The sequence below is a fragment of the Festucalex cinctus genome, chromosome 11 (genome assembly GCF_051991245.1).
Source record: "Festucalex cinctus isolate MCC-2025b chromosome 11, RoL_Fcin_1.0, whole genome shotgun sequence".
In the NCBI taxonomy this organism is placed as follows: domain Eukaryota; kingdom Metazoa; phylum Chordata; class Actinopteri; order Syngnathiformes; family Syngnathidae; genus Festucalex; species Festucalex cinctus.
Window position 1 is genome coordinate 22,113,879 of NC_135421.1, and position 26,502 is coordinate 22,140,380.

Genomic DNA, 26,502 nt, shown 5'->3' on the forward strand with positions numbered 1-26,502 from the left:
TCACTTATTGAGCATTTTAATGAAAGTTGAGTGCAGCTTTGAAGTGCAATTGCGGTATGTTATGTTACAACTTCTCATCCAGTCTTGCAGAAACATGCACAAAACATCATGAGCATACACACAGAATGTAATGGAAAAACATCAAGAAGTTGCGCTTTGTTTCTTCTAATGTTGAGATATTCATATACTGTTCATCCGGAAGTATTTCACTGTCCAAAAACAAAAACACAAAATCATTAAAAAAAAAAAAAAAAAAAAAAAAAAAAAAAAAGTGCAATATATCAGAAAAGAAGATAAAATGGTTTTACAGTAAGAGTGAATGTGGCAGTGGCGGTTATAGATAACATTGTTGGCTGCACCATGTCAGTTTAAATAACCAAACTCCTTTGATCCTGAAAATACAAGCTTTTAAAAATAGACAGGGCAAGGTAAGCGCGTCGCTGCTTACGCCATGTGACCAAGATACTGATGCATCGGTTTTCTCTTCCTCACGCTATTTTACATGTTTACTTACACTATACAGAAATATACATGTTCTTCTGCCTGCCAAACAATGTTTCGTTTGCGTGCCACTGTAGAGCTAAGAAATGTGAAAAGAAATACTGAAAATATAATAAGAAAACATCTCTAGTTTGTTCCACCAAAGCCAAGGTCACACAATCCATGCCGCTGTTTTTCTAAGAGCGTCGGGACTCCCCCACGCCCCCCCATTCCAGATGGGGACTTGGTCTTGCTCACATTCGTTATTTGTCATTCTGGGAAGGCCTTTGCTTTCAACGTAACATTAGCTTCTAGGCATGAGAGATGTTTATTTACAACAAATGACCAAAACAAAACGCAAAAAAAATCAAAAACCGTCTTCTTCCATCTTGTAACATTAGTACAATTGACATCACCTAAGAGCCACACACAGGCACAGTGATCTTTTCAGCATCTGTGTTGAAGGATGTGGTTTTGCTTATTGTTGAGAAGACATTCTAGCTGATATGTCCACGGGTGTTTTTTTTTGGCAAATGTTCAATGAGTCGCACGATTGTCGCCTTGTGCAGCACTTGTCCCACTGGATGCATCCTTCTCAGGGATAAATATGTGCAAATTGTCGGATCAACAGCATCAACTCCTCCTCCTCCATGTTGTCAGCTCAGTTGCGTTTAGCAGAAGTAGTGTTGAGTCAGTCTGCGTGCGCCGGGCTACGCTGAGGGGCCGGTGGTGTGCGAGGCGGCTTGAGCGAGGGTGCACGCAGAACCCGGGGTGGCGACCGTTGAGGAGGCGGCGGGCGGGGAGGCGGTCTGGACCTGCGCCTGGAACTGAGCCATCTGTTCCGGGCTGGCCAGCGTTTTGAGCAGGGTGTTCTCCTGCTCCAGCTGCGAGTTGCGGTCGATCAGCTCCTTGATCTGCTCCTTCAGGACTTCCACCTCCTCGCGCACGGCATACATCAGGTGACTCTTGACCAGGTCCTGAAACGTATACGAAGTCGGATGTGTCACGAAATGTGATTTTAAGCCACCAAAAATGCCCCAAAAGTGCTTTTTTTTGTTTCAGACCTCGGGTTGACCGGTTAGCTCAGCGTGAGCATTTTGTCATAAACAAGGTTGCATCTCATTATGACCTATATCATGCATAAACACACACATACAATGGATTTGGATGGCATGGGACCTTTGAAAAAGTGAACTACGGTGAATCACAGAATGGATTAAATACACAAGTTTGCAATATTACACGTTTAGAGCTCTTAAATTATGAATTATGGCTATGTGTACACAGAACCTTCAAGTCTTACCTTCAAAAGTAAAGCCCTATTTTATCTTTTACAAATAATGTTTTATCATTAAAACCACAGTTCAGTCCTAAAAATGACAAATTCTGTTCAACAGAGAAAAATAATTAGCTTGTCAGTATTTTAGTGAGTACTGGTACACGTCTGCATTTTACAATACTACTTGCGAGCATTATCAAAACTTTCATACTTTATCCAATATTTCTTATAATAATGTGAAATAATATGGAGTCTATATGACACCCTCGTAGTGGTCAGTGGTCAGCATATGTGATGTGGGGTCTTAAAAATTTATCATGAGTCCTTCATAACGCTCTTAAAGCCTTAAATATTCTCAGATCAGTTAACGCACACAGAATTAGCTGAACTATAAACTGAAACTGATCAAAGCACTTTATACGTTACGATTAAAGAGTCCAAGCGCGCTTACGTCACAGCCCGTCCAGGGAAAATTCAGCCAATCAGCGCTCTGGATATTTTTACCCACACTGTGTGTATTTCGGCTTGCCTAGCAACAGAGCTTAGAGTAACAACAAAACGGCAGTAAAAGTCGCTCGCATTTTGGGGAAAAAAAACTACAGTAATATGGAAATACCCGATATTGAAGACGTTATACAACGACAAATCCAACTAGAACGCCAGTTCACGGAGTAAAATAGTAAGATTGAGCTTTACGAGCTCATGAGAAACGCTCGTACATTTTTTTTTTTTTTTTGTTCATTCGACTCCATTTTGAAATACAAATGTTCTTCAAACATATTTTTGGCAATTTAAACGGCCACAAAACGGCATTTACCACGCAACCTCTTTCAAGTGTAGTACTGGTAGTGAAAGAGGTCTAAACTCACCATTGCCTGTTCAATCTTGTTGTCGATGGCCACAACACTGGCTCCCGACGAGCTGTTTAAAAAAAAGAAAGAGAGGAAATGAATATGAAGGCACAACAGAGCGACACGACGTATATATATTAACATTTCACATCTGTTCCCAATGAGGCCATTTTCCCCCACGCCAAACCTCCAGTTGAGCATCCGCGGCGGCTGCAGGTGAATCGAGGCAGCTCGACAAAGCTAACCGTTAGCCAACTGATGCGAGCAGCTTTACCTGCTGTCGAGCTTGACGTGCGAGCTTTCTGCACTCAGCAACGACGACAAGAACGAGATGGAGACATTTCGGAGCTGGAAAACGCCGAGATCCATAGCCACGGTGTAGCAAGGCGTATTCATGCCGCTTTGCGCGTTACGGGAGCACGAGCTCGGGAACAAAGAGTGTCCGTGGCCCGACACGGGCACAGCGCGACCAGCTCCCCGAGACACATCCACGCGAGACGCTCGGATTGAGAAGCACACAACACGCACACAACCACTCAAGGTCAGCTCATCTCATCTCTCTGTCGGCTCAACGCAGCAGCAGCACAGCACCCAACGTCCGCAGCTCAGGACAAGCTCGCGTGATGTCTACCGTGACGTAAACGGGAGCGATGTTGCCCGATTGGGCGAGACGGCGCTCATTTGCATAATTTATTCAAAAACGCCCCCACCTGCCGCTCAGCTGACATGTATTTGCATAGAATATTCCAGTAGCACAAAATGAGGTGGATGAAACCGGGAAGAACCGGATGAGACTGACAGAAAAAAGAAAGAGAAAGAATCACGAGTGAAAAGCAAACATAATAGTGGCAACAGTCGGGAGTGTTCAAGTGACATATCATGAAAATGAAATGAAAATGAAAATATTTTTGCCGATTGCGTCACAATAATTCTCCCTTTATTTTTAAAATGTAAGATTTTTTTTCTTGAATATTCCTTTCAAAATAAAGGAGTTAAACAGTTTATATTTTCTTTCATGGCCATTTCTCATTTTAACTGATACTGTGTGTGCCAATGGCATCAATAGTGATGACTGTGGATGCATCAAGTACAGTAAAGTATATGCATCGGTTGCCCCCACGTGGGCTTTTATAGCACTGCATATGAAGTGAGATCATTCGATGGCACACTTGATTGCTATTTTATGAATAACATTGCGCATCACTTGAGTCAGACAATCTAGTGTCATTAATTTTTTAAAATCTCTTGAAATTTATTACACCAATTCTAATCCCTCAAAAGGAAATTTATCAACTTGTCCTCTGCATGCACACATGTCGGCATGCAAGGAGCGAGGAAGCAGATTAGAATTTTCACCAAATATATGCTATTTTTGCAGTCTGGCATAATACTTGAACCTGACACTCCAATCCCAAAGCATTTTACAGATTTTGCTACCGCCGCCCCATGATTGAGTATAGTTGCAAATTATATTGGTATTGTACTGTTAATGTCAGTTTAGCTGACGAAGAGTCCAAAATAATAACTAAATTGTATTGTAAATTGTAAACAATTGCAAGTTTAGTCCAAATGTCTTGACGAAAAACGCAAAGAATATTTGGGCCAAATGTTCCATCCAAAAAAATAGGTAGATCATCTTTTGGCGGCTCATGGAAAGGCCTCAAATTCTCCTTCGTCTCTTCCCACATAACACTCCTGCTTCTCACATACACCTTGAAGGCAACTGTCCCATATTCCACATGTGTACACATACAAAATAAATAAAATCCTATCATCATGTATACATATCTTGAAATTGCTCTTTAAAAGTTGAGGGATCTGTATAAACTAAATTATTTAATTGACTGGCTAAAACCACAGTAGGAATGATATTCTCACACACAATACAATAAAGGTGAAGTTGACGGGAAATGATCTCAAACGTGCCAAGTTATGAGATAAAGGCATGGAGCTAATATGGGAATACCAAACGCATACAGAGAAGATATCCTATTGTTATGCTGGTCTATTGGGCTCTAGCGATGCTTAATTTTAGCACCTGAGTGATTGTTTTGATGTCTTCTACCAAGATCCAATCCCAGGAAAACAATTAAACTAACCAGCTTAGCAAGAACCTCTAAGACACTGAGCTCTTCCGCACTTTTTTTTTTTTTTTTTTTTTTTAAATAATCATGAGCTAAAGCCAATTATCAAGACCCAAATCGACTGCGCGCCTTGAGGTCTTCGGGAAGAAAAGCAATGAAGCTCCAATACAAAAATGTACCTCAACCAGCCAGTGACGTGAGACAAGATGTCGAACTACACGTACACATGTAATTTCAGTCGAATTAAGATTACAATTATTTTGCAAGTACTTAATACTCCACTCAGACGTCAAAACTATACCAACATCCAGATAAAAAGAATGTCTCAAATTTTGAAATGACAAATATGACTTGTCTCCATATGCCTATGTGAAAATCTAAATATATTTTTGATGACCGTATGTTGCTAAAGACCAGTTGACTTGCAAGAATTCAAACAGTCATGAACCAATAAGTAGGTTAATCTAAAATCTAGTTGCTTTGCACGGATGTGACCTACACATTGAGAGTGAGATCCTCTCTTGGAACCACACTTTTAAAACATATTTTCAAACCTTTTACTGTATATGGGGATCATTTCAAGCCCAGGACCTGAAATGTTATTACAAGGGATTGTTGCATGTACCTATAAATCATGCTTTACAGACAAAAAGGTGCATGCATACATTTAATTTTTCCACTGCAAACGCACAATCCTGCTTAGTCAGTAAAATACGCTTCAGCCTCACTTAAAAAAAATAAATAAATAAATAAAAAAATAAAATAAAATAAAAAATCCAGCCCAACCTGGCAAATATCATTGCAATAGAAATAGTGATTGAATGCTGCATATCTTCTTGTACTGTGGTGAAGAGGGTAGGTGACTACATGTGAAACCAGATGGAGCAACATGAGGGCAGCACAGTGGTTACTAAAAAAAAATAAAAAATAAAAAAAATAAAATAAAATAAATAAATTAAATAGCTAAATATGGCAAAGCTAGCAATGACACTAAGGGGGTTGAATTATTCACAGCTTCATAGAGAATTAATGTTTTACATCATTTTGTACTCACTGAAAATATATTAAACCATGTATTAACCGGACACCAATTTACAGCGCTTACTTTGTGATAACGTCTTTCAACATTCATACAAGCATTGGAAGCATGAATGAATGAATGAATAGAAAGTTCACAGCGAGCCACACACACAATACGGCCTTGGAGCCTTTTGTGCTCAGCTCTTGTGGTGATTGGCCAGGCAGCGCTACTGTAGTCCTCCTTTAGTTTTACCTTTTGAGATGCTGCTCCAGCTCCCAGAACAAAAGCTTCATTGCCATCTCGTCATGGCCCTGAACACGGACACCGCGCACTCTCATAGGGTCTTCTGTCTGAAGGAACATTTAGAATCCAAAAGTAGAAGAGCGTGTCCCCGACTGTCTTTGTTTAAGGCTACTCACAAATCCTTGTTTCTTGTCAAATTTTGCGGCGGGATCCAAACGAGCTGCCTATTTCCTTCACAGGCACAACTTCACCGGCACTAGAAAATAGAAAAGCAGGTTGACACGAGTTCCTGCGTGTGTTCTCCCCATTTCCCTCCGTCATCTATTTGCGTTTGAATGGCTGCGGGTGAATTAGCAGACAGAAGCTGGGTGAGTAGTGACGTGTGATCATGTGACACAGCGAGTTACATAAACTATCAACAGAGATTAGCATGTGGCCCAATGATTTCCCTGCTCTTCCACCACAAAGCCACAGAGTATACATTCAAATCTACAATGTCATCACATCAGAATTCCCAAATATCTACAACCTAACTTTTCTTCATATTTTCTGTACCGCTTATCATTCATCACCACTTCAATTAACATAAGAAACATGTTTTTAGAATATGGGGGGGGGGCAGGGAAAACCCACAAAAGCACACGGAAGCCATGGAAACGCAACAAAGCAAGGCTGGAGCCCGGTTTTGAACCCACAACCTCAGGCTTATTAGCATAAATCAAATGCAATACAAATATTTCTAAACGCATTATCAGACACTTTAGACAGATGCCAGAAACATGTTACCGTTTGTTTGGACTGGATGGTGTAAATTGGTGTTTTAAAAAAAAAAAAAAAAAAAAAAAAAAAGTATTAGGAGAAAAAAAAACAAAAAGAAAAATTTCAGTCATCTACGTGACAGACAATAGAAAAAGTGTGTGTGCCTCAGGGTCTTATCTTGTCATTTCTCATTGAAAGGCTGCCGTAAGAAGTCCCAAAACCTGGCCAGAGAAAACCATAACACAGAGGCAACGACGGCGTAAGAGACAGTCGGCCAAGAAATAACAGGTATGGGAAGAGCACAATGCTGGGGATTTTACTTGTCCCAACAGACTTCATCTGTCTGGATGAATCAGCATCACATGACTTTGGGGAGGGCCAGACCGTTACTTTTAACTCAGCAACTTCATGCTTTTTAAATATCCATTTTTGATGGAAAAATATTCACCAAAACGTCTTAGGGTTCACACCTTAACCATGGAAGAATATTATATTAATGGAACGTTAGCCTTATAAACTGTATAAGGCTGAAGTTTCAGATAAATAAATAATACATTTTCATCCAAATCTTATACTGTACAAGTTTACTGATTAGTATTTTCTAAATTTGAATTTAAAAAAATTGCAACAACTTATATATTCATATCGGGATTAATCGATATCGAATCGAATCGTGACCTATGAATCGTGATGTGAATCGAATCGTCAGGTACTAGGCAATTCACACCCCTAAAATACACCGTGGTAGGACTAGCTAGGCGATATGCACAAAAATCTATCACAATATAGGGCAGTTTATATCAGGATAACAATATATTAAGGTATAAATATTCTCCGTTATCCACCGTTTGCCACCATACGCTAGCCTGTGAGTGTAATTATTAGGCAAGTGAGTATTTTGACCATATCATCTTTATGCAAATATTCCAACTCCAAGTTGTATAAACTTGAACACTGATTGGATTTAAGCGTGTCAGGTGGTGTATATTTATGTAATGAGGGAGGGTGTGGCCTAAGGAAATCAACACATCACCAAGGTGTGCGTATTAATTAGGCAGCATCTTTTTCTCAGGCAAAACAGGCCAGAATCGAAAATTATAGTCTTTCAGAGGGATGTAGCACTCTTGAAATTTCTAAGTCATTGGGGCGCGATCACAGAACCATCAAACGTTTTATTGTAATAGTCAACAGAAAACTGTTGCAAGAAACGTGAACCATCAAACAAATGTTTGATAGTGTTCTGTGACCACGCTCCAATAAAAAAGCATTTACAAACACAACAGCTAAAGACATTTAAAGGGCAAAGAAACAAGAACAAAAGTAGCTTATTAAAATTAATATAAAGGTACATTCAAACATTTACAAACAAGGACACACCCTCAGTCATCTTACAAATGCACATCACCTGATATTCTGGCAAAACATTAACTAACCAAAAAGATACTTTTGGTATGTCTCATTTTGGAAACAGTTGCGGCAAGCAATATCTGTCGTCGGTGAATTAGAATCCCTGAATGTTAATAAAAGAGGGCTTGCACGTTGCCAGCAATGAAAAACGAGGCCTATTGAATTGTCGAATTGTAAAGGCTTTTGGCCGTGCTGTAGTTTGATAGCTTAGTGTGTGCACAGACTTTACCAGTAAGGCCTGGCAGTGGTTTTTCCATAGTCAAACACTGACTATGGAGAATGACAGTGCAACTGAGTGAGCCAACCATAGAGAGCTGGCTCGGAATGATGAGTGGCCACTTTAGCCTCCAAGAGAGATGGATTCTATGGGAACATTTAGGCTGACGGCAGCACGCCATTAGTTGTCATAATGTACCAGGCAAGGGGCGGCAAGAGGAGGAGGAAGTGATATTCAGCTCGACCATGCTAGAACGGTCCTGACCCATCACCCGATCATTCGTACTCACATACTCACATGTGGAAGGAACAGCGTGATATTAGAATAGATATTTTGGGCCGAGAACAACCAGAAATATTACAATATAGTAATAAATGATGCATCTCGAAATATGTTTCTGAATGCGTCAAGTAAAGACATTAAAAAGTGGAGGCACAAGTCTGCAGAGATTAGTGGAAGTGGGCCTTTTGCTTCTGCTGACAGCACCTGAACCCAGACACACAACAAAAGATCCACGTTACATAAGCGTGCGTGAGCAGCAGTTATGAATTATGTGGAGTGAAAACTGGCATTAAAAGGATCAGCAGCCCAAGAACACAGCACATCAAGTTTATACTGGACGGAATAATGCAAAGTGCGGCAACCAGAAGATGATTTCTCAGCAACATCGCCTCAACACCACCTTTTTTGGTTTTATTCCAAAATTTTCCATACTTTCTAATATGCTAGCGTACGAACTACAAACACTGTAAAACATTCATGCTAAAAAACTACGGAGGCTCAACTGCAGGATGATGAGCTAGTGATGATTGACATGGTCTGTATTTCATCTGTGTGCACCAACGCAAGATCACAAGTGAAGACAACATACAGCTAGCAGTGGATTAACTAAATAGGACTCCTCCGTCAGGGGCCGAATCTGTGACGTCAGCAGAGCTATCATAAGTACAGCTTAGGTTGCAAACAAGCAGCGTGGCTTGGGCACTGGACAGTCAGGTTATTACAACCCGCAGCTCTACCAGACTGATTTCACCATTCCTCCCTGTAGGCCACTTCTGTTCTGATATTTACGATCTCAAATTGTGCCTTCAGTTTCTGCAAGTGAAACATGATCTGGAAGGATCATAAATTACATTGTCTTTTTTTTTTTTTTTTTATATTATTCTCCAATATTTTATTTATAATTTTCAAGGTTCTCGATAAATGAAAAAGAAAACGCATACAAAAAAAAATCAAAACAAAAGAAAAAAACACAAAATAAAAATAATAACTGAGTAAATAAATAAGAGCCCTTTGTCCACAAAAAAAAAAAAAAAAAAAAAAGTTCTACAACAAAGACAAGATTAACTTTGCATTCCATCCTATACCAGCAAAACTGCCATCCCATTTGGCAAAGAAAAGTACTAAGTTTGGGAGACCAGAAATAGCTAAAAATTCATGATACATCAGTGAAAATCAGAAGAACATATAAACACTGTAGTTTGAAAGCTAATTTAAAAATACAAATATTCCAGATTTTCTGATAACTAAGAGGTGAAAAACTCCGGACTCAATCACAGCTCCATTGCTCTCTTGCTATATGCTATTGTCTGTTCATGTGAGGCTTTTTACACACTCATTGCATTTCATCAGCCAGGCTGCTGGTGAACAGTGCCACCTTGTGGTTAATGTAAAACAAAAAATAGATATTGGTCAATTCAAAATATAGGGTACACATCTGATGAATGATTATGTGGATATACATTTCAATTATTATAAATTCTAAGTCATTAGTATTTATTTTGAACTCCATCATCCATCTTCCGCTTATTGTTTTTCAATTTTATTGCACATGGACCCACAAAAACTACATCAATTACATCCAACCTTGTCAGTTTATCACTCACCAGCCTTGGAACAACTTATAGAAATAAAAAATAAAAAATGCTGCTTTATCTCAAGTACTCCAAATGTTGACATTCAACAATGTTACATTCTAAAAAGGCAAAGGACAGAATATTATGAAGAAAGATATTACCGAGATTATATAAATTGGTAATAAATTTAGTGCACGAGGCTAGGTTTGCAACTTAGGGTGGTGTGTTATTACCAAGGGGCCTTTGATGGCAATCGAAGAATTTTTCTGTGCAAGTTCCTTTTTTTTTTTTTTTTTTTTTTTTGGATAATTTGCACAATATTCTTTTTTTTCCCATCCCTGAGGACTTTAATTTGTACTCTGTTGGTCACTACTTATTGTTTGTGGGGTTTCTGCTGAAATTTGTGGCCTGAATGATTGGTTATTATTACTATTGCTTTGTAACATCAACGGAGAAAACCCTCATAAGACTGCAGTTCCAAAATAATCAGAATGCTGTTTTGCAGGTTTACTTCAAGTTTGTAGCATCAGGTTGGCATGTACACCGATACGGCTCTCCGGGTTTAGGACAAATGTTGCCTTTAAAATTTAAATGGCACACTGAGCTTGGTGTGAGTAGAACGTTGAGAGCTTGCTGACCAGGAGGGGGCAGTGTTGCCCCTTTTTTCAAACTGAAAGTGCATGAAAACTATTCAGTGGCACTGCAAGTCATTTGTGTGTACCATCAAGGGCTAAAATATGTGCATTTTTGTATAATGGCAAGTATTTTAACAAAAATATATTTTGAGTGAAAGAAAATCTGAGCATCAGCCTGCTGCAGTTAGTTACCATCTTAGATATAGTACAATTAAAAACAATGCCTACAGCACAACAGACATCAAATCACCCAACATAAAAGAGAAGCAGCTGGCTAGACTACTGAAGATTAAGCTGGGGGGCGTAAGAGAGACTTCAACTCCCACCAACCCCCTCCTGTCGCCTGCCATATTCAGCAACACAGTGCATTGAGGAGAGGATTATCTCACACAAAAGCAAGACTGGAGGACTTTGAAACCCTACTTACTGCCCAGAACGTCTGCAACAGACACCATTAATTTATAAACAAATAAATGAGCAACAAGCTAGCTTTGCGGTTCCTGAACAAATCGCATGCACTCACTAATGAAGTGTTAGAACTGTACTTAAAACCAATTTAACACAATGAAAGGGAGGAAAACAGTGGCTAAATGTTGACACCTAAAGTCGAAGTTATCGCTGTGGGTGGGGGGGGGGGGGGGGGGGTGTCATTTCTGAAGCTAACTGGACAGTGTTGCGGCCACAGGAATGCCACGCATGATTCAGCACATTGCCAGCGTGATTAGAGGCATGACACTGCCAGACCACTACGGCGGAAAAATACATCAACATGATTTCATAGTGCTGGATGAAAGAGCTGCATGATAAATCAAAAATGGTGACCTCCGTTCTAGATAAGATTGAAACGTTCAGCCTCTGCGAAACTGAATAATTGCGTGGGAAATCAGTATTGGTATTGGCAGAGAGCTGACTTTATCAAAACAAACACATCCAATGACTGATTGAGCGGATTTCTATGAGAATCTCTTCACAGACAGCGCTAACCTGGCACAAAGGTATTTCGAAATGAGCCAAAAGAAACTGTTTAAATGTTCACTGCTGAACATTTGGCCAATTCTGAGGAATTGATTGTTGATTAATCATTTCTTGAGACAAGTAAATCAAACATGGAGTGCAGTGCTTGGCTGCAACCGGCACAGGCTTTTATTCATTCCTGTTTAGTTTGTGGTCTAAACAACAACGCGACACCCAAAAGGGTGGGCACTGGGCAGCGCCACAATTTCCTCAATACAGAAGCAATTTGGTGATAAGAACATTTACCCAGAGTCAATCAAGAAAGCTTAAAATCTGTTGTTCAGTCTACAAAGTCATCATGATGACCTACGTTGCACCACGCCAATATTAAAGCTACTAAACGCAGAAAAAAAAAAAGGATTTTGAATCGCTACTGCCACCTGTAGCCAAAAAAATAAAAACAACACACACATGAACTCACATCTGCAGATAGAGGGCGGGAAATTCAAACCTGAATCCAGTCTGAAAACTATTCGCCAGAGGCTTGCAGGAGTTCCCATTATGTAACGATACCGGCAATATCGTGATATCGCGATATTAAAACTACCACAATATATCATCGTCGTCGTCATGTCACGATATTTTTTAAAATCCATGCTAATGGTCAGATGAAGGCGCACGTAATATGTTTGTGAACCGAGTCAATATGTGGAGCAACTCAACGTGTGCTTGCATTAGCAAGTGCCTCAATATTAAGATTATTATTATTATTAGAGATTGTATTGCTGGAAAATACTAAAGCACAATATTATGCGGTTTTTGTTTTTTGTTTGGTATGAGCTAATGTTTTTTTACAATATTGTGACCTTTTTTTGTGTCGCCAATAGGGATGTAACGATACTGGCAATATCGCGATATCGTGATATTAAAACTGCCACAATCTAATCGTCATCGTCATGTCACGATATTTAAAAGCATCACATCTGTTTAAAAAAAAAAAAAAAAAAAAAAAAAAAAAAAGGCGGGTGGACTTCTATGTGTGCAGTTCTAGCACCCTCTGGTGGCTAATTTTTTAGTGCAGTTTAATTTTCACAAGGCATGTTTTGGCCCTTAAAATTCATGCTAATGGTCAGATGAAGGGGAACGGAATTTGCTTGTGAATCGAGTCAATATGTGTAGGAACTCAATGTGTGCTTGCATTAGCAAGTAAGTGCCTCAATATGTATTTTTTAATATATAGTGTTTATAATATCTTATATTTTTCATTGCTGCAATGTACAAAGCACAATATTGTGTTTTTTTTTCATTATTATTTTTTTTTTGCAATATCGTGACCTTTTTTTGTATCGTCAACCTCCCCGCAATATTGTGATAATTATCATATCGTGATATTCTATCGTTACATCCCTAATCGCCAACCTCCCCACAAGATTGTGATAATTATCGTATCGTGATGTTTGGATATTGTTACACCCCTAATTATGATCAGCCAAGGTGTTAATCTATTGATTAAGAAATGTTTCAGTCATAAATGGTTAAATCTACACTGCATCAAACCAATTCTTTTCTGTCTTGGTTACCTAATTTAGCAAAATGATGAACTCAAACATAACCAATCAAAAGGCAACCTTTTTTAAGGCAAACTTTAAATACAGATTTTGCTTGCTTTTTCAAGGCAAGCGGTCATAATGAAATGCTGTGGTCAGTTGTATCTGTGCAGAGGGTGCAAGCGAGAGCAATTTTCTCATAAATGAATGGCTTAAAATACTACCCATTATCATCCATTACAAGTCATTAGTACCGCTGGTGCACTCTAACTGAAACAATACAGTTTATTGATGGATGAACAAACCATCAGCTGGAAGGAACAAGGACAACAAAGAAACAATGGTTTAAATTAGGGCTGCACAATACTGGAGAAATATGCGATATAGCTGCTGAATATAGTGATATCGTTATTATTGCAACATTTAACATGTACCTAAAGCAGTGGTGTCCAAACTACGGCCATTTGCGGCCCACCATACATTTTTTGGCGGCCCGCGGTAAATACTAAAAATAATTTTTCAATGCTGTTTTGTTTAACCTAAAGTAATGACATTTTTATTATCTAATGAAAGAATTACATACATTTTTTTCCTGCAGCAAAATAATCAAACTCAATGTATTCTTAATTACTGGTAATTGTAATTACCTCTTGATAATGTTCAACTATTGGATGGCAGTGCACATTTTCGTTAAGTACACTGCGTTCCAACTATGTTTTGTATTTGCATTATTAGGGTCGGAACACCCATGTAACTAAGGAGCGGAGAAACCAAATAAAAAGAAGGGGTGAGGAGGGGCTTTCTTTCAGAGAGTGCAGTAGTGAATTGTATCAGTCAGTTTCTCTCCTCGCAAGCTTTGAACTGAGGGTCTTCTCTCCTTTTTTGTCATGTTTAATAAATGTCAAACAGGTAAACCTGACAGTCTGACTGGTCAAATTCAGATAAAAGCAAAATAAATTCCATGTCAAACTTATTGTCTTTGCGATATGCATATATTGCATAGGCCAATATCGCGATATACATTTTTTCAATATATTCAAATGAGTTGATGTCATTTTTTTCCCCAAAATGCTAGTTATATTCACTTTGTCAACTACTGATAGATATTGATTAGAATAGACATGCTATGTCAGACTGAAGATAGAATCAGGGTGGAAACACGATGACAATCCTGTCTGAGTTTAGGCCCAACAAAAGCCAGCATCTGTGAAGGCATTTAACCTCCATTGTTCCGAGGTCCCTTAAACAACTGCTCAGGATTTCCTTGTTCATCCTACTGTTAACACTGGAGGCGGGCTTTAACAGATCGCAAACATATCCACCAACACAGCCCGTCACTGCTCTGTTGTTGATTTCTGGTGTTCTCTGGGCTGGCCTGTGTAGTGAAAATGTAAGGGGGGGGTGTCCTACTGAAAAACAAATAACAAATGCTGTTTACTTTAGGAGAGTCACTCGTCACGTGACATTTGAAGTGAGAAAAACACTACAAACAGCGCGCAACACTTTCATGTTCATGGAGCTGAAATGACTGCAGCATGTTACATATGTTCAACAACGTAAAACCATTATATTAAAGCATAGACACAGTTCGCAAATTTTGTCCTGTCCTTGCAAAAACTGCTCCAAAAAAATGACTATGCCACAGTGGATTGTGATAGCGCAAACTTCAACCTGCAACTCACAACAAAAACATCCAGTCTAAGCAAGAGAATAGGAGGATTTAACAGAGCTGGGCCAGCGATGCTCAGTCTAGTTCCATCTGGTCGTGTCTGCTGTGTCCTCAGCCATGGTCTCAATCAGCTTCAGCGGGCCTGACTAAGTTGTGTTGGGTCAGATTGGGTCACTTCCTCTGTGTGTGAATTGCGGGGATCACACGGAGCTCAACACAATGAGCAACAGGTCCAGTATGCACTGGCTGCCTGCAACGCCAGGGGCAAGATTAGACTGCTTTTCAATCGCCTGCTACAAGAGCAACAAAACGGTCTCATTTTGGACAGTACACCCCTTAGTAGTCAAACATCATTTACAAATAATTTCATTCGTATAGTGTATTTCTTAATTCCATAAACACTAGGGGTGCCGCGGTATACCAGTACCTGTGCTACAAAATTACAAAGTACAAAAGTACAAAAGAGCCTCGCCCCTCAAAAATGAAACCGTAACACATATTTTTAGTACGAATGACATGCACCAAAATGTATTCAACGACGGCGGTATGTGCAAAGAATGATCGATAAATGCAGGATCCTATTTGGGAATGGGAGTTGGGGGTGGTGTGGTAGGGTACGCCGGCCTACCGACATCCAGTTATTTGTCAACAGGGAGGTGGGCACGGCAGCCGGCGACATATGGTGATTAATATTCATCGCCGGGTGATGTGAGGCGCCGCCAGGCTTATAAAGCGCGGGGGGAAACCCTGATAACCATATGAAAATAATAAAAAATATATAATGTATAGTAACTTCATTTAATATCCTCTACTACCCAATGTTTTGAAATACTAGTAAAAATGCTACGAATTTGAAGATCTGTCATCCTGCCTCTCATACACCACTGATACTACAGTCGATCGTAAACCCGGAAGTAAGAAAGTAAAACTCAACCTCGTGTGTTTAGAACAGTAAAAAATGGGGGGGGGGGGGGGGGGGAATTGCCTGACAGCAGCGTGAAGATGGCTACCACTTTTAACTACCCTCAATCTTCTGTCTCAGTCAGCACATTTGCTGGTAGGCACAAAAAAAATAAATGGAAAACTGTACTTGTACATTGGAAGAAACCACACAAGATGTGCATATCAACAACTTCATTTGACTATGTTCCACTTTTTAACAAGCTGGACTAAAGCACCTTGAGCATTTGAATGGAAACCAAATTCTTATTCTTCTCATATATTTACAATCGAATATTAGGCCCGCCTTCGACACATGCTCGCCTCTGTTGCTGCTGACACACTCACAGATTTGAGACGATGCCGATCTGATATAAACAAATACACAAATGAGATTAACATTTGCTTAATTAGAACGAGCAAAAGACATCTCTCCTAATACATTCAACAAAGAACGGGGAGGTAGATAAGACACACTGCTGCCGATTGACACGGTTTGTAAACAGGAATGTCACACTGCTTTGAATCTTTGTTGTGTTCTACAGTAGGGTACTTTTATCTTTTCATTTGTTATACAAAAATGAAGATTCTCTTTTGAACAATCAATGTATATGACGTGCTCCACTACTGTATCACTTCAACCTTGAAAATAATTAATGGCATGCACTCACATAGTTTTGAAATAACTGTAGAGTCAAAAGTTAGTTTTATACTTCAGTGTCTACAAGCTGCAAACCATAAACAAAACCACATCCTGTCATAAAGAGAATTACAAGTAGGGTTACAATTAACAATATTTTAATAATCCATTAATCTCTTTTTTTTTCTTCATTTAATCTAACAGATTAAAAAACAAAATGTCCTTTGCAATATTGTATTTTAAAGTCACGCCGTAATTAAGGTTAGCAGGAGCCTCTACTCCCCAATAAAGTTTGAAAATATGTTGACAGTAGCAACAGCGCATACTGTGAAAGCACTTAACGTCCCACAGACCTCCCCACCACGGGAAACTGCTACAAATACATTCCTGCCCGATGAAGATCATCATGTTGATGAGAGGGACTGGCTGCTCTACAAGGAGCAGACTGAAACCTTTATTAATGCTACGTGCCAACTCGCTGGAGATTTGGCTCTAAGCTTTCAGGTAATGGGAAACAATTACAACAAATAAAAAGAAACACAATTTACAACTTCTGGCTATGAAGCCAAGCATGCCAAACCATAAAACAGAGCATCACATTTGTAAAGCTATCATGACATGTTGATTTTGCCACATCATTTTACTTCAGTCAGTTCAGTTTGACCCAATATTAAGTAGGCGTACATACTGTAATACCACATGACCGTGCAGAATCTTTTTTTTTTTTGCTTTTAAAAGTTTGTTTTTTTACAAGACCAAAATCAGCATTGAAGACAACACTTCCAAAAGATGATTAAGCAAGCAAAAACTATAAAAGAGATTTTTGTACAGACAGTAAAAGCTTCTCCCCGATGTCTCCTATACAATCAGTGCACACACTGAGGACTTCTCCTTCAGTATTTAACAACAGAACAGCACGTACCTTGTCAGTAACCTCAAAACCTCACTCCCACCGAGTTAAAATTACCCTGCCATCAGCACTTTGTACCGAAAAATAAAATCTTCTGGATAAAGGCTCAACCAGTTTCACCTGAAAATTACACACCCTTTTTCTCAAAGGCAGAAAAAAAGCTTGTGGTTTGTCGAAAATTAACAAGATTTGATGACTTTCCAGGTTGAGTATAATATATAAATTAATTACTGTTTTCTCAATCCAGGCGCCCAAACTGGTCTTGTTCTGCCATTTTATTGCCTCCTCAAATAAAGACAATGTGCCTTCTGTAGTCCATTAATGACGAGAGAAAAACAAAGGGAAGCTGTGTGGAGAAACAACAGTTTGTTTTGGTTGTGCATTAATTCACTCGATCAGTGACCTCATAAAACATATGCAAATTGTTCAAACAAACAAAAGCTCAAACAAAAAAGGCTCATTCTAGTTTGAAAAGAGGCACTAATCCTCAATATCACCCCCCTCACTGTATATAGAAACCAAAATATTTAAACATCATTGCTCAGCCATGCTAAACTTTACTTTTACTGCGTTATGTTTACTTGCTTTGTTTGTCAGGCTGGGGTAATTGTGGTTCATTTTAACCAATGTGCACCACCTAATTTGGTTATGAATGGCAGCTTCTGTCTTCTGAAAAGTTCAACTCCAAACTAACAGAAGCGAGCTGTGATCGCAATTCTTGAAGGCAATTTTCCTCAATCGTACCAAAGGCTTTAAGTTTGCCCCAAATTCTGGTCATCATCAAAGACAATAATCCATCTGATCCCCAAAGATTTCACATTCCTCGGAGTTACACGTCATGTGATAACATTAGCCACCCTTCAGTCTCCATTAAATCACAGAGGGAAATCTGGCTAAAATACTACCATGCACTTTTAATTCACATTTTGAATTCAGGTGATTAAATGTTCTGTATTAAAATTGAAGTGTTTTACTACAGTAGCTGTATTTCATCAGAAAACATTTAATTTAGGCACACTATCTACAACATAAAAACCTAACGACTGAAGAAGATGGACAGCAGATGAGGGAAAAGAGTGATTGTGACACGAGTGAGCTCTTAATGAAATCAATAAGCTTTTACTGAAGCTTTACGGCGTGAACGAGTAAATCTCTTCCCTTGAAACGTCACCCATTGATGAGAGAAACAACGTAAACCTTTGTTTAAACACATATTTTTGTATTTCCTGCATTACCACACAAAGAGACGTCATGTCCTGGCATGTGGACTGTCAGGATTGAAGTAGGCAGTCTAGTAAAAACATCAAAACAACCTGATAATAAGAACGAGACGCGTCACAGCCAGATGAGCCCTGCATTATGTCCCACTGACAGAGGACAACATCAGATTGTAGCAGCCTGGTCACTGTCTACCAATTAACCAACTAATAAGGCTCTTCCTCCCTCACAGCTGAGACGGTGACAGGCACCACGAGAACCCCTGCGGTAGGGGTGGGCGATCTTGCAAAAATAGAATATCAAGATTTTTGTATTATAAATTCACGATTTCGATTTTAGCACGATTTTTTATTAATAAATATAATAATAAAATATATATAATATATATATTTAGATTTATAAGAAATACAAATTAAATTACACATGAATTATGAGATTTTGAATAAATGCAGCTTTTTGTGAAAATGATCATGTAATAAACACCTTTGTAAAGAAAAATATAAATTATAAAGCTGCAAAACACCTGAGTAAAGCATGAACAAGTCACATTTCTGTTTTGGAAGCACATGCATGCATTGAGCAGTCGTCTCTGCTTTGGAGTTTTTGGTTCTCATTGTGTGCGCTGCCGTTTCAGGTGGCTGAACTCGTTCGTAGTGTCGCCGTAACTTGCCTTCACGCGCTCCTTGCACACTTTGCATATGATTTACGCCTGGTCTTTGCCATCTGGCGTGAAGCCAGCCTCCTCCATCACGAGCCCGCATATTTTTAGGGTGGGAAGACGGCGGGGTGCCGGTGAAGTGTGTGGGCTACAGTTGACCACTGAATGGCCGTCATAGGCACTCCGGAGACAGTGGAGGCAGCAGATACATCGCTGTCCTTCAGTCAGTGGCATAAAAAATGAGCTGACGGTCAAATTTGTGCTGAAATGCTTTGCGTCGCGATCAGACGATTCCACAGAAATGACAGATCATGAGCCGTGTTTCGTTTAACGGTCTAATATATCGCCCACCCCTACCCTGCAGCTCTCTACTCAAATGTTGAGCTGGTTCAACAACAATTAACAGGTTCAAGACAAATTAAGTGAGTAGAAAAGAAAGTCTCTTACCCATCCTCCTCTCCGTCCAGAGTTTTGAGACCAGCTGATGCAGTTAAGGCACTGGCGATGGCAGCGTTGCCTTCAGCTTCTTGACCCTGGCCAGCGTTGGATCCGGATACCGGGTCCCCTGCGGAAAGCTTCGGCAATCCCAGCAGAGCCGACTGGTGCTGGAGGAGGAGTCGCTGGGCATCCTGCAGCTGAGTGGTCGTGAAGGTGGGCAGACTAGCATAGAGGGCGCTAGCCTGAGCAGCATGGGCCAGGGCCTGGGCACTGCTGAGGTCCTGGGACAAAGTCTGGGGAACGCCCGGTGGGAGCATTCTATTGTTACCGACGTTGAGGACTTGCGGCAGGGCATGGGGGTCGAGGTTCGGGGGTGGGACACTAGGCGCAGACACCTGGCTCTGGATCGCAGTGGGCAACTGGGTGCAGAGACCAACGTTTGGGATTTGAGTTGGGAGCGACTGTGGTTTATGCTGCTGGCAATCCAGGTGGGCAACGTGGCTGGGAGGCTGTTGACCTGCTACTCCGACATGAAAGGCCGTGTTGGAGGTCGGAGCCTGCTGGGGTTGGCTTTGGAGGATGACCTGTGACTGCTGGAGGCCCCCCATCATCTGACATGCTCCGTTAGCTTGCCCAGAGGAACTTAGCCCACCTTGGTTCAAAAGATGCTGCGACGCGGGTGCCTGGGGAATACCTTGATGTGGCTGGCTGTACTCAGGGGGTCTCATCTGTACTGAGGTGGCGGGTGGATGCTGGGGGTGCGAGGCGTAGCCAAGCTGGTGCTGCGGAACGCCCACAAGGCCCTGCGTGGAGCCTGGGGCTTGATTCGCAACGGCCTGGGCGTAAGTGAGCTGTTGCTGGGGTACGGCGGAGATGGGCATGGTGATCGGGTGGCCTTGCGCAGGTACGGGCGGTTTCATGTTTGAGGGCGTTGAAGTGATAGTCTTGACATTTGAATGGGTGACATCTTGGGGGTTTATAAGAGGTTGTGACTGAGACACGCCCATCCCTACTAAGCCACTGGGGAGGACTGCTTGGAAACCCTGAGGAGGGGAGGCGTAATCCTGTGCATGCTGGGAAACTGGGGGCCCCCCAGTCTCGCCACCGCAAACATTTTCCATATAATGGCTCACTGTGCTACTCACAGAGCTACCACTTGTGCTTTCCCTCTCGGAACACCCCGAAAAGTTCTCGGAGACAAACTGGCGCATGCTGCCCGCGTCAGATGCAGACGAGCAAGAGGCGGAGTTTGGGGTGTCCTTGTCGTAAAATTCAGTGCACGTCCATCTGCCCTTCTTGAAGGGCTCGGAACTCGAGTCCAACTTCACCACCCTGAAGCGAGAACTGGTTGGAGCGACCACAGGGGCAGGCTGGGCGGGAACAGTTGAGATGCTCACGGGGGCAGTCGCAGCCTGCGGCGGCGCAGGACCGTGCCTTCCATGGATTCCACTCGAGTGACACGGCCCCCCGGAGGCACTGGCGACAGTAACAGCAGAAGTGGTTGTGGTAGTCAAAGAGATGTTAGAGTTGAGAGTTTGTTGTTGCAGAATCATGGTGTTATTGGTGTTAGTCATGAGGTTGCCCCCAGATGCCGCAGAACCAGCTCCACCACCCGCAGCAGCGCTTTTTGCATTGAGAGGAAAGCCTGCGGAGCTGTTGCTCGCACTCGTGCTTATTCCCCCCCTCACAGGCACATTGGCAGAGCTCAACAAATTCACATTACTAACACTGCTGGTCTGGGGATTAACTATACTAACTGCAGCGCCTGTTGCGGAGCTGTGCATTCCGGGAGCGGCTCCCAGGCCCACCATCCCCACAGGCTGAGAAACAATGTTTGCAGGGGTAGCCTCGTGAGAGACCCCAACATTAGAAGGCATTTTCTGAATGACAGAGGCGAGGGGAGATGCGGCGGACCCAGAAGAAAGTGGGTAGCCCTGGGCATGGTTCTGATGATGACGATGCACAGTTCCGTTAACCATACCACCGCCATGCTGCGGAGCTTGATTCATTGGATGGGGGTGTGAAGGCTGGTTTGGTGACAGCAGCCCCGGAGTTTCAGCCTCATGAAAATTATTCAGGGTCTCCTCGGAGGAGCTTCTCTCCGCTCCAACTACGTCATTAGCTCGTGAAAGGGAAACATCCATGATTTCCGAGGACGACAGATCCTCCGTGTGGGACTCGTCCAGGTCATCGTAGCTCTCCGTATCATCTGCAATACTGTTGTTGGTACTCACAGATATCTGCGCAGGTGTCACGCTTGTGATCTGGAAGCCACTCTTCTTTTTCATCTGAGCCCCAGCGGACTGTGTGGCCTGGGAATGTAGATTTAGGCTGTGGGAGGAAGGAGGATGGTGGGGACCTGGGGAGGATGAGGCAGCTGGAGTTTGGCACTGAATCAACAGGGTGGTCTGATATTCTTCAGCAGCCGAGTGACTGTTGGTGACCACCGGTGTTGACAGCGTGGAGCCGCTCCCGCTGTTTGTGTTGCTACCCCTCCTGTGAAAGACAGCCGGCTGCGCCATCTTTCTAACATTGCCAGTCTCCCCAGTGGGGTCCGGATGATGCATTTTAAGAAAATCCGGGGGGTAGTTGGTCTCTGACAGTATGTAACAAAGTTGAAGCACGTTAACGCCGCCGTTTTGACGAAACTACGATGAACGGACAACACGGCCAAAAAAAATACGAGAAAATGATTATAATTATCAGTCTTTCTTAAATATCTGGGAAAGTTTTGCTTTTAGCAACAGCTTCTCTCTCGCGATTGAATGTTTAGAATGACACACGAAGCTGGTAGCCGCTCTACGTGTAGCTAGCGAGCTAGCGTCAGCTGATACCAGTAGTAATTCACCGGCGTTTTCAGTTTGCGCTTCTGTTAGTCACGATCAATCATATTGTATAATATAAAGACTAGGCGTGTTCAAACAAGGTTGACAGACGAGCAACCAAGCGAAATTATTGCAACCGCTACTCGCCTGAAAGAAGTAACGTCGGCTAAGCTAGCTTCAAGTATCCATCACCGCTGAGCTAAACACAAGCTACACTGAGACGTTTTTAGCTCTTCTCTCACAGAAAACTACAAATGAAGCGACCTTTTATCCGTGGCACCGTGACGTAAGTCCCAATACGATCACTCAACGGTGGCGTAAAAAGGTTTAATCCATCCCATTGAATTTCCACGATGTGGCTCTTGGTTTTGCTGTATCACCGGTCCTTCCCAACAGTAGCGTTGTTCTGTCTGAGTGTAGCCTCCTCCTGCACCGCAGCTGTGGCTCGCTCTGTGCTGGGACCCGGGCTGGAGGGAAGGAGGGAGGGGAGCAGGAGGAGTGCTCGGCAATATGGCGTCCGAGCGTGGTCTTTGCTGTAGACATTATAAACACAGACACCGCCTTAAGGGCCCGAATCATACGTCGACGTGACCGCCATAGTGGATGTGACAAAGGGGGAGCCGACAGCGAAAACGTAAGGTCTCATGACTGGCCTTTGATTATTTATATGTGGCCGTTAGAATAAGACCATAAGATTTGTTGACTTTGTGGCTAATACTTTGAATTCTTTGTATGTGCATGATACTGTATAGGAGTGAATTCCCAGTCCCCAAACAATGAAGTATTTTCTATTTACTTAAATTGCCAATAATTTAATCCCCTGATTGTTAACTTTTCCCACAATATCCATCCATTTTCTGTACCGCTTATTCCTCACAAAGGTCGCGGGGGGTGCAGGAGCCTATCTCAGCTGGCTTTGGGCAGTAGGCAGGGTACACCCTGACTGGTTGCCAGCCAATCGCAGGGCACACAGAGGCAAACAACCATCACACTACACTATCAGTGGCCACTCATAAAAGCACTATGAAAATAAATTCCCCCCTTTTTTGCACTTACCTCTATACTAAACAAATAGGGATTAAACAGTTCTAACAATCACATTAATAGTCACACAGGTTAATATATTGTTGCTTAACTTTTCCCCAAATATGATAATGAATGAGACCGTTTGAGTTGTCGCTTTATGACGTTCATTTAATTCAAGCTGCCACATTCATCATGGCGGACACGCTGATGCATTGCGGCGACGGGCCAACTCTCGCAATCATGTTTAGGTCTGTGGTCTCAGCTACCAGACATAAAGCAGTCTGGGAGCGTCCGATGTCGAAGCTGGCGGAAGTTGTCGAAAAATGCCGAACCCATTTGTCAGTTTCCATTCGTCATGTTCATACGGTCTGTCATTTTTTCTTTCAATTGTTTACAATAAGACTTTGATGTTATGATGAAATATTATTTTATTACTCAATACTCTCATGGTAAAATTCGGACCAAAACTCCCACTTTACAATGATGGGGCTCTTATTTTGATTCAGTACAGTATATCAAATCAGGGAGCAACAATATGCAAAATATATGCAGAATATTTTCTTGTGTGAAATACAATTTCACAAGTAGATGGTGGTGGTGAAATATGTTCAGACAAAATACTAAATGTGTGTATTATTGTCACTTATTTGCAGAAAAAAATATGGCATCTAAAAGTGCATCGCAATGCAATAGAATATCATGAAAAACTAGTATTTAGTATTTTCATTGTCTCTCTCGTTTATGCAGGGAGGTCTCCTTTTGTCTTTTACTTTCCTCATCTTTGATGAGTAGAATGTGCAGATTATGAAACTATGTTATATATTATGAAACATAAAAAGTATTTACATTAAATATGCTACTAGTATTCATTGCCATTGGCATTTCCCTTCAACGTGGATTTTGTGGCACCAACAAAACCAATAAAACCATTTGAAATATCCTGCTAATAAATAAACCACTGCTGCACAATTTACAAGTAGGTAGACCAGTGAAAACAACATCTGTTGATAGCAGAAACATTTTGCAAGCTTTAAATAAAGACACAAACACAACTGTCAGTGATATCAGCAACAGTCTCCCAAGGGCAGGATTCAGTGAAGGTTACTTAATATCCATCCATTCATTTCCTAATACTTATCCTGTTCAGGGACACAGCAGGTGCTGATGCCAATCCCAGGCGACTCGGCAAGGCAAGACAAGTTTATTTGAATAGCACTATTCAACAACAAAGTCAGTGAAAAACGCTTAAAAAAAAAACATTCCATCCCATGTTTTTATTGAACAATTACCTTAAAAATACTTCGTTTCAACGTGTCTTTGCGCAGTGGGCTGCTCTTGGTTCTCATGTGTCTCCAGTCCTCCTCGAATCTCTCCTTGGGTAGACTGATAAGTTCTCCTTGAGGATTCTGTTGTGGTGAGTTTTTTTTTTTTCTGCCCTCAGAGATAAATCCTGTTGTTTTCTGTCCTCGGCAGCGTGTAGAGATGTATGATGTATGAAAAAGTTTCACTCCTAACCAATTAAGATTTTGTCCATCTGTCTTAGAAAGATGACTGTGTTCCCAATGTATGTTCAAATGTAAGTACTGTGTCGTGTAACGTGCTTTCACTGATCAGCCACTGCTGGAGATCAAAGAAGTTGGAGAGCAAACAAAGAAAAAGAAAAAGAAAAAATAATATACACTGATGGCCAAACGAAAAACCGTTACATCGGAATAACAAAAACAAGGAGGCGCCACCTTGTGGCGTGGTACCATACTGCGGCTTGTTACAGTGGGCCTTGAATGTCGTTGAAGGCCGCTTGTTTAAAGCAAGTAACTTCTTCTTGAAGCTTGGTGAAGTCATTGGTGAAAAGGAAAACCATCTTGCCATTTAACTTGGCAGGTAGCACAATCTTTAGACTTGTGATCATGTTCGGCGTTTTCAAAACGTTTCACTTCTACCTTGAGAGACACATTTCGGTATGAAATCCTGAAACAACACTGCACTATGCCCAATGATCCAGACTGTAGTTGATTCTGCATGGAGTCTGTTGTGTACAAGACAGGTTGGCTTTATTTTTAATGGACTGCTCATACTCGCATATGGAGGACTAAAACTGCCAAAATTCAAAATAAATAAATGACTAAATAAATGACTAAATAAATAGATAAATAAATGACTAAATAAATTAATAAATGACTGAAAGTGAAAATAAAAACGAATTCATTTCCATTTATATTTATTTTTTAGATATAATTTTCGAATTATATTTTTTATATTCATTTTTATTTTCACTTTTAGTCATTTATTTATTTATTTATTTATTTATTTATTTAGTTAGTCATTTATTTATTTCGGATTTTGGCAGTTTTGGTCCTCCATACTCACATACTTCATTGTGTCAGGGAACCTATTTGGTCAGTCCAGTTAATGAATCCTCTACCTTAGACAGGCATGTGAGTGATGAGTGAAAGGGGAACTTGAGCTCAACCATGGTTTAATAATGAAGGAGGAAAATCTATGATGATAAATGAGTTAAGCTCTCAACGTTTACATTTTAAGAGTGGCCTTTGTTAGACTGGTTGAAAAACAAGACTATATTAGGAAGGTAGATTGTCAAGAGATATTTCCATTCTTTAGCTGAGTGTCATAAAATAATGCATTTCAAGTAAGTCCTCCTACTATTGGGAAGTAAAATGAACAAATTAATTATGACAATAATGCAACCTTTGCAAATAGTATTTGGTTTCAACCCATTTGTTAATCAAACATTTTCTTTTAGATCATTTATCTTTATGCATTCACAATTAAAAATAATAATAAAAATGCATCAGTCTGTAGTCCTTTGTTCCACAATACCACGAAAC

General features: G+C 41.0%; 1 protein-coding gene across 4 annotated transcripts; it reads right to left on the reverse strand.

The window, feature by feature from the left end:
* On the reverse strand, window positions 1–23,210 carry LOC144030103 (TSC22 domain family protein 1-like). Of its 4 annotated transcripts, XM_077536071.1 has the most exons (4): window positions 6,135–6,299; window positions 5,968–6,065; window positions 2,629–2,680; window positions 1–1,457 (listed from the first exon to the last, which is right to left on the reverse strand). In XM_077536071.1, exons 2-4 carry the CDS (start codon window positions 6,051–6,053, stop codon window positions 1,191–1,193), a joined length of 405 nt encoding a protein of 134 aa, XP_077392197.1. In that variant the 5' UTR covers window positions 6,054–6,065; window positions 6,135–6,299; the 3' UTR covers window positions 1–1,190. The 4 variants fall into 4 exon arrangements, with proteins under 4 accessions (XP_077392197.1, XP_077392194.1, XP_077392196.1 ...); XM_077536068.1 differs by lacking the exons at window positions 5,968–6,065; window positions 6,135–6,299 and adding an exon at window positions 19,815–23,210; XM_077536070.1 differs by having other exon boundaries at window positions 5,968–6,303.
* Between the last annotated feature and the right edge of the window lie 3,292 nt (window positions 23,211–26,502).